This window comes from Micromys minutus, assembly GCF_963924665.1.
Source record: "Micromys minutus genome assembly, chromosome: 1".
NCBI classification, from domain to species: domain Eukaryota; kingdom Metazoa; phylum Chordata; class Mammalia; order Rodentia; family Muridae; genus Micromys; species Micromys minutus.
Window position 1 is genome coordinate 105,088,664 of NC_137969.1, and position 13,542 is coordinate 105,102,205.

At 45.5% G+C, this 13,542-nt stretch overlaps 1 protein-coding gene across 1 annotated transcript in view; it reads left to right on the forward strand.

Moving 5' to 3' along the window:
- Positions 1-13,542, forward strand: part of ZNF169 (zinc finger protein 169) — a gene marked incomplete at both ends in the record, with an annotated part of 39,859 nt that overhangs the window by 9,186 nt on the left and 17,131 nt on the right. Inside the window, 2 exons of the mRNA XM_080938542.1 lie at positions 3,016-3,053; positions 5,094-5,187. Coding sequence (XP_080794668.1) covers positions 3,016-3,053; positions 5,094-5,187 — 132 coding nt within the window. The remainder of the gene's footprint in view (positions 1-3,015; positions 3,054-5,093; positions 5,188-13,542) is intronic.

The window sequence follows — 13,542 nt, forward strand, 5'->3', positions numbered from 1 at the left end:
TTTAGCCACCAGCGAGCTGCCAGTTAAAGCCTCCCTGAGATTCCATCTCACTCCCACCGGCATGGTTATCATCAGGAAAACAAAAACACCGAAAATTCTAGTGAGACTGTAGGGAAAAGAAGCCCCTCCATACCACCAGTGGGAATATAACAAATGTAGCTTCTACAGGAATCGGTATGACAGGTCCTCAAGAAACTAAAAATAGAACTGTTACATGACTCAGCTATGTCACTCCTAGGCATATACTGAAGGGATCTGCAGGCAAACGGGAGCAACTGGAGATCAACTTGTGTTTTCTTTTCATATGGAACCTCTAGATGTCTCTAGTCTCCCCCCACCATGTGTGTGTGTGTGTGTGTGTGTGTGTGCGCGCGCATGTGCAGGTCACAAAGCTTAATGGAATGGGTTTTAAAGGTGGGGAGGATACAGATTAGATGGGATAGGAAAGCAGAAGTCTTAAGTAAGGAAGAACCAGCTAGAGGGATAATGAGGTAGTGGGGGAGTGAGTAGGGGTATAATGACACACGTCTGAAGGTGCCATGATGCAAAACCCCAACTTAGAAACTGCACTATTAAAAACGCAAGTTCTTCTGTCTAGAGCTCTAGAGTCCGAGAAGTATGGCAGCCTTCCCTTGCTCTGTCCTAGTCTCCCGGTCTCTTTTGATTCTAACTGACAGTGTTTCTGATGCCACAATCAATCCCATGTGTGTTGTTATATATCAGCTTCTGCAGTTACGGGTAATTATATGGCCACAGAAGGCTGTCTAGTGACACTCTGAGTGTTTGCCTCAAAGCAAGCCTCCCCATCTTTTTGATACTCAGAAGCCAAGAATTTTCTTTAACCATTCAATGAACTTCTTGAGTTTTCCACTAAGTGGTAAGGTCAGTTGAGCTGCCACAGTGATACTTTGCTTAGAAATCTCCACTCAATATTTCACTGTGCACAAGCGCTGTTCTTCCACAAAAACTGCAGTACAATTCAGAAACTTGTTTTCCTTGTTTCCTACCAACACCCCCTTTCGTGGCGCTCTAGGTGCTTTTTAACCTGTACATCACAGCTCTCCTAACCGCCGTCACCCAGTTCTGAAGCAACTGCCATGTTTTATCATGTGACCAAAATATCTACTTGTTGGTACCAAGAATGTTTTTCTTCAGGAAGACAGCAGCGGCACCAGTCGGGTGGAGGCGGTCCTAACGCAGGGAATTAGTTCACACAGCTTCGGAGGCTGACAGTCCTCAAGCAGAAGCTTGGCAAGAAGCGATGCAGGTCCAGTCCAGAGGCCTGTGGGCCAAAGCTCGAGTTGGGGAATAGAGGACCTATTTTTAAGTGGGAAGGTCCTCAGGAGACACATTCCCTTATTGGGGGAAGATCAGTAGTTGGTCCTATTCAAACTGGTGCTTGATGGGATGAGAGTCACTGATGTTAAAGACAAGCTCAGTCGCTTTCAGTCTAAATTTGCCAGAGTGCAATTGAGGGCAGACATCTTTATTAGGAGCCATGCCCCCTGTAAGGGCAGTGGCTACTGTCACCACAGTAACATATGACCACGTGGGGACATTGATAAGACAAAGCATGAGTATCTATTTCTTCCTTTCAAATCACAAAATCACAGACAGGTAGTCAGCAGTGTATGCTCAGACTTTAGTTGTGAAAAACTCCAGAATCCCAGAAAGGAGTAATTTCTGAATGTGCACATGTGTATATGAGTGTGTGTGTGTGTGTGTGTGTGTGTGTGTGTGTGTGTATGTGTGTTGTTTGATGGCTAAATGGTGAACCCAGGGACTTGTATATGCCAAACATGTGCTCTACTACTGAGCTGTAAATTGCTGATAGCTAGAAATTCGGATACTGCCAAGAGTCGTGTTAATTCAGGCAAACTTGCTTACCAGAGTAAATCAGGGTTTCGTGAGCCGAACTAGAACACATTTGCTGAGAATCTCACCACAGTGGGACCGGATCTGGGTACCGAGGCCCAAACTCTCACAGTTTGGAAGGCCATGAGGAACTGTCAAGAAGTCTGTTCAACTAGCAGGGACACCCAGAAAGTGTGTTGAATAGTTTCTTAGGAGAAAAACACAGTGGGACTCAGAAGTTAGGAAGGGGAGGGGGCTTCATGGTTGTTACTCATAAGATGTTCTACAGTGTGTACTTTTAGACTTCATGGATGTCTTGCTTGTTGTAATGACTCCTCTTCAGTGAGAAAGGAGCGGTGAGTAGCACACTGACAATTGATGTGGTCCAATAGCCATCTATAAATAGTTAGCAGATGCCTCGTGAAATATGTCTCCCTTTCTATTGGCCAGCAAGAAGCAGGCAGGTCTAGAAAGGCCGGGCATTCTGAGGCCTCAGTCAGAGCTCCTCAGATTTTTTTTACAATCAGCTCCAAGTAGGTAAGAACCAATTGCATTGCTACAGGTATATTGACTTGACATCTCCTAGGCAAGTCCTGTTATTAGTGGGGGACATGTAAGAAAATCCAAGAGACTCTTGGATTGATTAGGTCACAATTATCAGATTTCTTTAAGGACTCATAGGTGGAGACCATGGCACCTTGCTTCACTGCCAAAGTCCCATTTTCTGATGAGAGTTCCCAGCTTCTTTTCCTGGTTTGCTTATGGGTGAGGGAGCTTTCAGTTAAATACCACATATGGACCTCTTGACGTTGTTAAATACTGCCTCTCCCATTTGGGGGATGACTTGAAACTTAGTCACTTCCTTACAGAACAAAGAAACTCACTGAAGAAACGTGTCCTACCTGATTGAGTACAATCTAGTATTTGTGGATGTTCATGCCCTGTTAGTTCTAATTATGGTAGCTCACAGAACAGATATCACCCATAAGGCTTTTCGGCGTTTAAGTTTTCCTTTCAGAGCCATGGGAAGGAAGGCTGTTTTCAGTCGCGTATGGAAGACAGACCTTAAAGGGAGTGTTGTGAATGAGATATCTCTGTTGGGGAAATGTTCCTACCCACAAGACACCTCTGTGATTCTGACCACTGCTTTCTCTCTAGCAGAACCCAGGACAGAATTAGAGCCCCGCCTCTCCTGCCCGATATCCTTTGATAGTCCAGAACTCCTCAGTGTGTGTGTGCTGAACGGACCTCCCTCTCAGACTTTCCCAAGCCCACCAGCAGGAAGCAACTTCCAGTCGGAAACTCCAGGTTGTTCTAGCAATGACGGAGGGGAAGAGAGAGACAGCAGCGATGCTCTGTTGCAGAGGACGAGTCCGACGAGGATTCTGAAGACGTTCTTTAGCCCGTGTCCAGGCCAGGCAGCATACTGGGTAGAAGGCAACAGTAAACAAACAGACCTCGGCCTGGCCCCTGGGGAGGCAGTCACAGTGTTGAAGGGAGCCGATGAGTCAGCATCTGGAGCCATCATACACGGAGCGTTTCCACTAGGGCTTAATGATGTCACAAACCTGTTCAGCCCTCAGAAGCATCACCTGTATTCTGACTGCGGAGGGGACTTTTGCCAGAGTTCAGACCTCATGAAGCTCCAGAGAATGGACGGAGGGGAGAAGCCTTACTCGTGCTCGGAGTGTGGGCACCAGTTTACCCAGAAGGCTTCTCTCACTGTCCATCAGAGGAAACATTCGGGAGAGAAGCCACATGTGTGTGAGGAGTGTGGGCGAGGCTTCATGTACGTATCCTCCCTCAACAGCCACAAGAAGATTATTCACTCTGGAGAGAGCCCCCTTGTCTGTCCGGAGTGTGGGCGCCGCTTCCGCCAGAAGATAGACCTCCTCCTTCACCAGCGGACTCACCTGGATAAAAAGCCCTTCGTGTGCCCCGACTGTGGCAGGGGCTTTTGCCGGAAAGCCTCGCTACTACAACACCGATGGTCACACACAGGTGACAACCCCTTCATATGCTCAGTGTGTGGGCGTGGCTTCCGGCTGCTCTCCAGGCTCCTCACACATCAGATCACACACTCCGGGGAGAAACCGCACGCTTGCACTGTGTGCGGGCAGCGCTTTGGCCAAAAGGGTACGCTCATGAGACATCAGAGGACACACACAGGGGAGAAGCCTTTTGTGTGTCGCCAGTGTGGTTGTAGTTTCACCCAGAAGGTCAACCTCATTAGGCACCAGAGGGTTCATACAGAGATAAAACCTTTCCTGTGCCCCGAGTGTGGTCGAGCCTTCGAGTTTAAGTCTCAACTCACTAGACACCGGAAGACCCACACGGGGGAGAAGCCCTATGTGTGTCCCCAATGTGGTAGGGGGTTTAGCCAGAAGTTTAACCTCATTGGGCATCAGAGGATTCATGCAGGGGAGTTACCTTTTCTATGCCCTGAGTGTGGGCGTGCGTTTGTAAAGAAGTCTACACTCATTAGACATCAGAGGACCCACGCAGGATGGGAGAAGCCTTACCAGTGTCCCGAGTGTGGACGAACCTTTGAGTTTAAGTCACTCCTCACAAGGCACCAGAAGATACACACGGGGGAAAAGCCTTATGTGTGCCCTCAGTGTGGCAGAGGGTTTAGCCAGAAGTTCAACCTCATTGGGCACCAGAAGACGCATACAGGGGAAAAGCCCTATGCCTGTCCCCAGTGTGGCCAGCGTTTCAGGCAGAAGTTCAACCTCGTTAGGCACCAGAGGATTCACACAGGGGAGAAGCCGTTCCTGTGTGCTGAGTGTGGGCGAACATTTGGAAAGAAGGTCTCTCTGATTAGACACCAGAGGACCCACGGAGAGGAGAAGCCTTACCAGTGCTCTGAGTGTGGGCGAGCCTTTGAGTTTAAGTCTCTCTTCATCAGACACCAGAAGACACACACAGGGGAGAAGCCCTACGTGTGCCCCGAGTGCGGCAAGGCTTTTAGCCAAAAGTTCAACCTCATTGGGCACCAGAGGAGCCATACAGGGGAGAAGCCCTACCTGTGCTCCCAGTGTGGTCGTGCTTTTGGTTTTAAGTCACTCCTCACCAGACACCAGAGGACACACTCCAAGTAGAAGCTTTTTGTAAACAGCACACGTGAATAGGGAGTGGATGGGATGCCGCCACACCTCACCTGACTAGAGGACTCAGTGCAGTCCGTAGAGAAGCCATTGGTTTGGGCACTGCTTTGGCTTTAACTCTGCCCTCATCAGACATCAGCAGACCTACTCTGGCAAGAAGCCAGTGCAAGGATTGTGGGCGTGGCTTCAGCTGGAAGTTTCATCTCCACAGACATAGGAAGACCAGGTGTGGTTATCAACTCCTGGCCTGACCTGTTTTTTTTTTTTTTTTTTTTTTTTTTTTTTTTTGTTTGTTTTTGTTTTTCCTTTCCTCAGGAGCATGAAGCTGGTAGGAATTTACTAGTGAATGCTCCCAGAAATGGAGTAGGGGACAAGTCCTTGCTTGTTCATGAAATCATTGGTTTATGGTTTATTATCTTCAGTTAGCAGTATGCGTTAGTCTTTTAGGGCATCCTAACAAGCCCTAGACTGTAGAGCTCAGGCAAAAGAAATTTACTTTGCCATATATGCCATATATATATGGAGCCTTTGAAGCCCTCTATCAGACCGGCTCAGGTGTTGCTGTAACCACACCTCCCCTTAGCGGGCGGATGGTTTCCCGATGCGCTGTGCATTTACAGGTCCATTCCTCCTGTATATACTTTCCTGGTGCCTCTAATCCTGGACAGGACCACATCCAGATGACCTTGTTTAACCTTGATTAAATGCCCTTCCTCCAAGTCACAGGTAAGGCATCAATTTTTACACTGTGAGGATAGGATTCCCGGAACCCCCAGACCTCAGATCCTTAACTCACTCCAGCATTAGCTCTAAATCAATAATCTCTAATGTAAAATATCTAAATCAAGGATATAGTTCCAGTTCACCTGTAAGCCATATTTCCATCCACAATCCTGTGAAGTCAGACATGGAATTTGCTTCCAAAATCCAATGACTAGACAGATACAGGCTAGATACTCCTGTTCTGAAAGGGAAACATCAGAAAGACCTGAGTAGTGATAGGTCCCCTAGCAAGGCACATTCTATGGGACCTTAAGTCTTGAGGTCAATATTATTATATTGACTCAATGCTCTGTCCCCTGACTCACAGGGCTGGCAGGCAGTATTGTTTCCCTAGCTCCAAATAACAGCTTCACACAATTGACCTCACTCCAGACTCCACACTTACTCTTACGGCCTCTGGCCAGGGTTTGGAACCACATTTTCCGTTTTTCTCTCTTCGTTTCTCTTCTCTTCTCTTCTCTTCTCTTCTCTTCTCTTCTCTTCTCTTCCCGTCCCGTCCCGTCTCGTCTCGTCTCTCTCTTCTCCTCTCCCCTCCCCTCCCCTCCCTACCCTTCCCTCCCCTCCCCTCCCCTTCCTCTCCTCCCTCCCCTTCTTCTCCTCCCTTCCCCTTCTTCCCCTCCCCTCCCTTCCCTCCTTTTTCTTTTTTTCTTTTGGTGTTTTGAGACAGGGCCTCTCTGTAAAGTAGCCCTGGCTGTCCTGGAACTCAGTATGTAGACCAGGCTGGCCTCAAACTCAGAGATCCACTTGACTGTGTTCACTGAGTGCTGGGATTAAAGGGGTGAACAGCACGAAGAACTCTCCCCTATTCCTGCAGAAGAACCACACACAGCTTGAAGCTCCGCTGATCTTTTCTTTAGCATTTCTGAAATCCCAAAGTCTGTCTTCATTTTGCCCCAATCTCTTTATCTCCCAGGGCTAGAAGGGATGGCTAATTAACTCTGGTTCACACTCAGGCTAATCTCCGTTGAAAAATCGTTTCTAGCCATCTACCATTCCTTCTACACATGCACACTTTCATGTTTTTTGTTTGTTTTTTTACAATATGAATAAGGGGAGAATTTTCCAGATTTTTGCTCATCAGTTCCCTCATTTTATCTCTGTCCTCATGGTTTACTAGGTGCAGCGAGAACAGACAAGGGCACACTTCGATTACCTGCGTAGAAATCTCATCTGAGTGTTTTGAACTTAGGTTTCTTAAAATGCCTCCATTTGGTGGCATCAAGATTGCACAGAAGTCCGAGGACCTGAGTTTGGTTCCTGGGGTTCCAACTCCACAACACTATCCGCTGACCTCCACACAAGCTGTGGCGTACGTGCCCTCAATTCACTCCAGACCTGATCAATAACGATGACACTCCATTCTATGAAACACTAGTATTCAGTTCAGCTGGGTTCCTTGTCATTGTATAGCAAGGATACTGTAGCTGGTCTTTTCTACTTTGGGGTCCTTTTTTATTCCCCTGTTATACCCCCTATCATTAGGTAGGAGAGAAAGGATGGGGAGGGAGAGGGGGGGATCCTTGAATCTAATTTCTTGTTTCTTTACTTAGAGCCCATCTTTGCTACTTTGGGGTTCTTTTTCCAACTCATTATTCCCAGGCTTTACACTCTATTACTAGACAGGGGAGAAAGAAGGATGGAGGAGAGAGAGAAAGAAAGAGACAGAGAGAGAGAGACAGAGGCAGAGAGAGAGACACACACACAGAGAGAGACAGAGGCAGAGAGAGACAGAGAGACAGATCTGTCTCTATAATTTGTTTCTTTGAGCACATCTACTGCAACCAATCCCCCAGAATGACCACCAAGCCCACCTCTCAAGGCTCTAGCATTTATATACCCTCTGAAAAATTCCCAGAATTCCAAGTGTCACACAAGGCAGGAACTATCCAAAGCTGCCAAAGCCAGGTCTCTGCTAGAACAGAAGGCAAACCATAGCTCCTGTGAAGCAGCCCCATATCCCACACCTGGAATTAAAATGAAGACATAATGTTTCTGTGTTTGTTAAAGACGCCAGAAGATACCAGATTTTAAATTAGGATTACCCGATTCCTGCTAGAGAGTGCATCAGAATCGCCTCAGGCGGGATCTAACCTCTATTACACAGCTCCAAGCCACTAACATATTTTGAGGCTCGTTATGACACCTCATGCTTGGCTCTAATATTAGCTAGAGTTGCCATAGTGCTTTGCTAGTTTCTTCTCTTCCTTTTCCCCATTCTTCCCCAAACCCCATACCTTCCAATCTTCATTTTTTTTGAGATAGGGTCTCGTGTAACAAAGGAAGGCCCTGACCTGACCGTGTAGCCAAAACTGGCCTCGAACCTGGCCCTTACCTGTCTTCCTAATGCTGGGCTTTACTAGTATGCGTGACCCTGCCCAACCTTTCCAGTCTTAGGACAGTTCATATTGGATTAGGCCCAGACCTTATACACTCCTGGACCTCTTTAAATGTTCTGCAAAGACATCAGAGTGCAAACCCATGAACTGAGCTTGGAGTGGGACACGGCTCAATACAACAATGTTCTCGACAGAGCCCCACTAGCTCTGGCCATAAGAGGTGTTCTTGACCATTCATTTCCTTTCTCTGCAGCGGTAAAGTGACAGAAACCACTAACTAGTAAATGCCCCGCTTTTCTGATGGGGAGGAAGGGGAGTTTCATTTTCTCATCCGTCATGAGGCCATTGATAGATGCTTCTACACAGCGGTACTCTCTACTTCATCTTTCCTTGAAATAAACTGGTTTTCAGCAAAGCTGCACACCCATGTATGGACTGCGTTGCGATCTACTGTGGAGAATTCCGGGGTGTTGAACCTCTTGGGCGCCGTGGAGGATTTATGCTGCACCTTTATTCTGGACCTTTATTCTGGATTCTGTCCCTTTACAGTGAGTAATATTGTTGTTTGAACCTCACTTGTTCAGGAGGTTCTCCACTGTCTGTGATGGGAGGGTAACAAACCACATACTCAGCCTCCCTCATACAGACTGAAGGGCTTTGTTCTTTTCCGTAAGTCATGGTTTTGCTCTGTAACCCTGACTGTCCTGGAACTCAAGAGGTGGACCAAGCTGTCCTGGACTTGGAGGTCCACCTACCTCTCCCTCTCAAGTGTTGGGATTAAAAGCGTGTGCTACCACCACCTGACCTGGCATTTGTTTTGTCTTGTGTGCATCCCCAAGGGTTTATCTTGTTTACCTGTGCCCATGTGTCAGCGGTCCAGCCCAAGGGGTCACACCCGTTTTAGTCACAAGCATCTTTAGTCCTCCAGCTGGGAGTTAAGGCTCTGAGGTCACTCAGCTTTTCATCTAGCCCAAGAATATGCTTCTTCACCCCATTTTCTCTACCATTCGGAGCCACATGCTCCTGATCATGACAAAAAGATACTCTAGGATTGGCCTCAGCCTGTCCCTTCGAGGTCACATATTTACTGTAGGATCAGTCTCCCCAGGACTTGGGACATTTACTGGCTCAGGATAGGCTTCCCCAGAATGAAACAAAAGGGATTTCGGTGTGGAGGAGCCAGAGTCTCGGGGGATGAATGAAAGGATTGTAAATGGGCATCACTGGCCCCACCGTGGACCTGGAGATGACCAGACTTGAGCAATAATCTGGTCAGCCTGAGCAGGGGTGGCCAGGACATCTGGGAATGAGGCCACCTTAACACATTTACTTCAAAGCCCCTTCACACTGGCTTCTCAAGTGGCCTCAACTGAAAGTGACATTCATGTGTGTACATGTATGTTTGGGGTGTGGAATCTTCTCACAACAAGAATTTTAAGTGTTCAAATGACCAAGATGATGGGGTGCACTCCTTGTTCAAATCATCACACCCACTGAATCTTTAGTGCTGCTTGCATGTGCAAGAGTATGGGAGTGAGAGTAGCCTCCCCAGACCCACACCCTCTCTCAGTAGCCAGCAGTTGTCGGTAACTCCTCAGAGGTGAGCTTTTTTTTTTTCTTTAAGCCCTTTCCACATCCATGTTGGATTTAGGCTGGTCTTGTTTAAAGTCTTCTGCATACAGGTCCATGGTTGTGAGCTGTACGCAGCTGTATTGTCATGTCTGGTAAATATTTGGCTCCAAATGTATCCTCCCTCTGGCTCTTACAATCTCTACCACCCGCTTCTATGTGGGCCTCTATAGTAATTTCTACCTAGTACAGAAAATGATTCTCCAATGAGGGTTGAGAAATGCACTAATACATAGGTATAAAGATAAATCAGGGGCTAAAAGTTTATCACTGGATCCACTTAGGACCAGTGACTTAGCCAATGACACGTTTTTGACTCAGCTAATGGTACCAGTCACTGGTTCCCAGCTTGTTGAGTAGGCTTAAAGTAGCTGGTTACTTCCAGAACACTCATGCCACACTTGTGTTTCATGTTAGGTCAGTCCATATGGCAGCTTGCAGGGTTCACACTTGAGTAAGACTCTTGGTGACTCTTCTCCCCTGATAGCGTGGCTAGAACTTCCTAGCACTATGAAACCAATCCAGTAGGGGTGAAACTTCCATATCAGTACCAGCTTAATATCTCTGTTCTGTGACACAGGTAGATGGTGTCTTCAGTAATAGGGTCTCACCACTGTCTTCTGGATAGATGCTGAACCACCAAGAGCAGTGTCAATAACCCTATCGTTTTGTCAGAGCGGTGTCTATGCTATTTTACTGACCAACAAGTCCAGCCAACCCAGGCCTGGCACTGAACATTTTGCTAGCCAGTAGTGTATGTTAGGAAGCTTCTACAGCAGCAATTTCCATATGGCATTTTCTAAAGTCTTCAGTATTAATTATCCTTTGCCACACTGCTGTACACTCCTCTGTTTTTCTAAGATCACCTCTCCCTGTGTGTGTGTGTGTGTGTGTTGAGTGCGTATGCATGGAATTCTGAAGAGGGCATGGATTCCCCAGAGTGGAGTTCTACACAGTCGTGAACTGGCCAGAATGAGTGTTGAGAACTGGACTCTCGTCTTCTGGAAGCACAGAACATGTTCTTAAATTGTCCTGATTTACTTCAGGGCTATACCATAAATGCAAGTTCTTTTTTTCCCACTCACTGAAAATGGAGGTATTAAAAACAGAAAAGATAAAGTCTGGTTTGTGTTTGTTTTTGTTATAGCACCCTAGATAAAAATGGAACGACAGGATCTTGGTGCTGCAAGCATAAAAAGACTTGCTTGGGTTGATAGGAAACCACACGGGAAACCAAGGCTAGTGTGTTGTGGAAAGAGTCATATGCCTACAGCCATTCAACTTTGGAAACGGGAAAAAGAAACACCAAAACATATATTCTTTAGCGATGTGTCTGAGTTTGAATTCAATTAGCCTGGCTCTTAATGGCCCCCAGACACAAAATGGTTTTTGTTTGTTTGTTTGTTTGCTCTTGTTTCTGCAGTGCTGGGGATTGGAGCCAGGATCTCGTGTGTGCTGGCAAACAGTCCCACAGTTGAGCTACAACCCCTGCACCCCAAATAGCTATTATTAACTGGTTTGTGTGGTAATCATTTTCACAAGGGAATCATGTTACACAATTGATTGGTTTCTCCAATTTTGGTAACACTAGATTAAGACAAAATATTCAGGAGTAATGATACAGAATGTTCTAGGCCAGTAAGAAAGCTCCTATAAAACATATAGGAACAAAGAAGTAAATGAATGAAAAGCAGTATTTCCTTAGAATATCTCAGGGTAATGGACATGTCTCACAAGCCAATTCATAATATTCAATCTGACAAGAGTTCCAGTGTGTGTGTGTGTGTGTGTGTGTGTGTGTTGATACAAGCTACAAATCTTATAATTCATACAGAAAGACTTAACAGGTAACATACAAATTGCTACGGAATTACTGCTCAGAAGTACTTCAGGAGGACTCTCCCTTCTCAATTTGGAAACACCCTCTGTCTTAGGGTTTCTATGACCAAGAAGCAAGTTGGGGAGGAAAGGGTTTATTCAGCTTACACTTCCACATTGCTGTTCATCACCAAAGGAAGTCAGGACTGGAACTCTAGCTGGTCAGGAAGCAGGAGCTGATGCAGAGGCCATGGTGGGATGTTGCTTATTGGCTTGCTTCCCCTGGCTTGCTCAGTCTGCTTTCTTATAGAACCCAGGTCTACCAGGCCAGGGATGGCACCACCCACAGTGGGCTGGTCCCTCCCCCCTTGATCACTAGTTGAGAAAATGCCTTACAGCTGGGTCTCATGGAGGCATTTCCTCAACTGAGGCTCCTTTCTCTGTGATAACTCTAGCTTGTGTCCAGTTGACACAAAACCAGCCAGTACACCCTTTAAGCATCTATCCTATGGCACATGAATAGCTCATGTAATGTAAAACTAGACTCAAATAATTTTAAGACTTATATTCCAGAAAGGTGAAATTTCAAATTATACTGTGATAAAGATTACTAAATAGGACCTGGCTATCCAATAGCAGTCATTCCTCATATACATAGAAATTTCAAATGGACTAGTGCTCTATATATGAAAAAGTTTCTTCCTAAATATTTTGTAAAGTTAAATATACACTGGAATGAAAGTGAACACAGACACATCAGAGCCTGTGGGATGCAATGGAAGTGCTTCTTGGAAGTTTACAGCTGTGGAAACTTAAAAAACAGAGAGGGGCTGATGAGCTAGCTCAGTGGGTAAAGGTACCTGCCAGTAAGGCTATAGATGTGTTCAACTCTCAGGATTCACTGTGGAAGGAGAGAACCCATGTCTACAATGGTATTCTGACTTCCACATGTATACCATGACATGCCAAGCCTACACAAACATACATTAAAAATATATCAGGTCTCAAATAAAACCTGACAATACACCAGAAGTCCTAGGAAAAACAAGAGCAAGCCAATCTCAAAATTAATAGAAGGAAAAAGTAAGGGTTGAAAATGAAATGAAAAATAAATGAACAATGTAACATCAATGAAACAAAGGGTTCTCTTTTGCAAGGATATATAAAGCTGGCAGGCTTTTCACAAAATTAGCAAAAAAAAAAAAAAAAAAAAAAAAAAAAAAAAAAAAACAAACCAAAACAACAACAACAAAAACTTAGTGATGAAAAGGTGATATTACAGCAGGTAACACTGAAACCCAGATCGGTAGGATTCTTTTCAACATCATACTCTAATAAATTTGAAAGTTTAAGAGAAATCAATATATTTCTAGACAACTCTCTTTCTAATTGACTTAGGAAGATGCCAAAATCCCAGAACAGAATGATAATAATCAATTAGACAGAAACTAATAAAACAGCCCCCAAGTCTGCAACCAGAAAGATCCACTGATGAATTCTCCTAGACCTCTAAGGAATAAACACCGATACCACTGGGGTTATTCCAAGAAAAATAGGGAATAAGTATTTCCAAACTCATAAAGATATCGCCTGGTGCCAAAACCAAATGAGAAGAGGGGAGGAAGCAGCCAAAGACCAAGTTCCTTGATGAACACAGATGTGAAGGATTTCAAGAAGAATGAGATACTTTGCAAGCTGAATTGAATACATTTAAATCCTTATGATAAACGAGTACTCATTCTGGGTGGCTTAGTGTGCACAAATGCTAAGCTCAAGGCAGCATATAAACAGAACCAAGGACAAGCACTACAGAAACGTTCATCAAATGCAGAAGAATCCTTGACAAAACCCTACAGACAGACTAGAAGGACCACACCTCAGGTCAATTAGGACTAGAGACTATACAACCATAGCCAGTGTTTATACTGAGAAAAAACTGAAAGCATTTCCCCTAAAATCAGAAATGAAACAACTTAACCCATTGACAACACAGTGTGTGAAATTGTGGCTGGAGC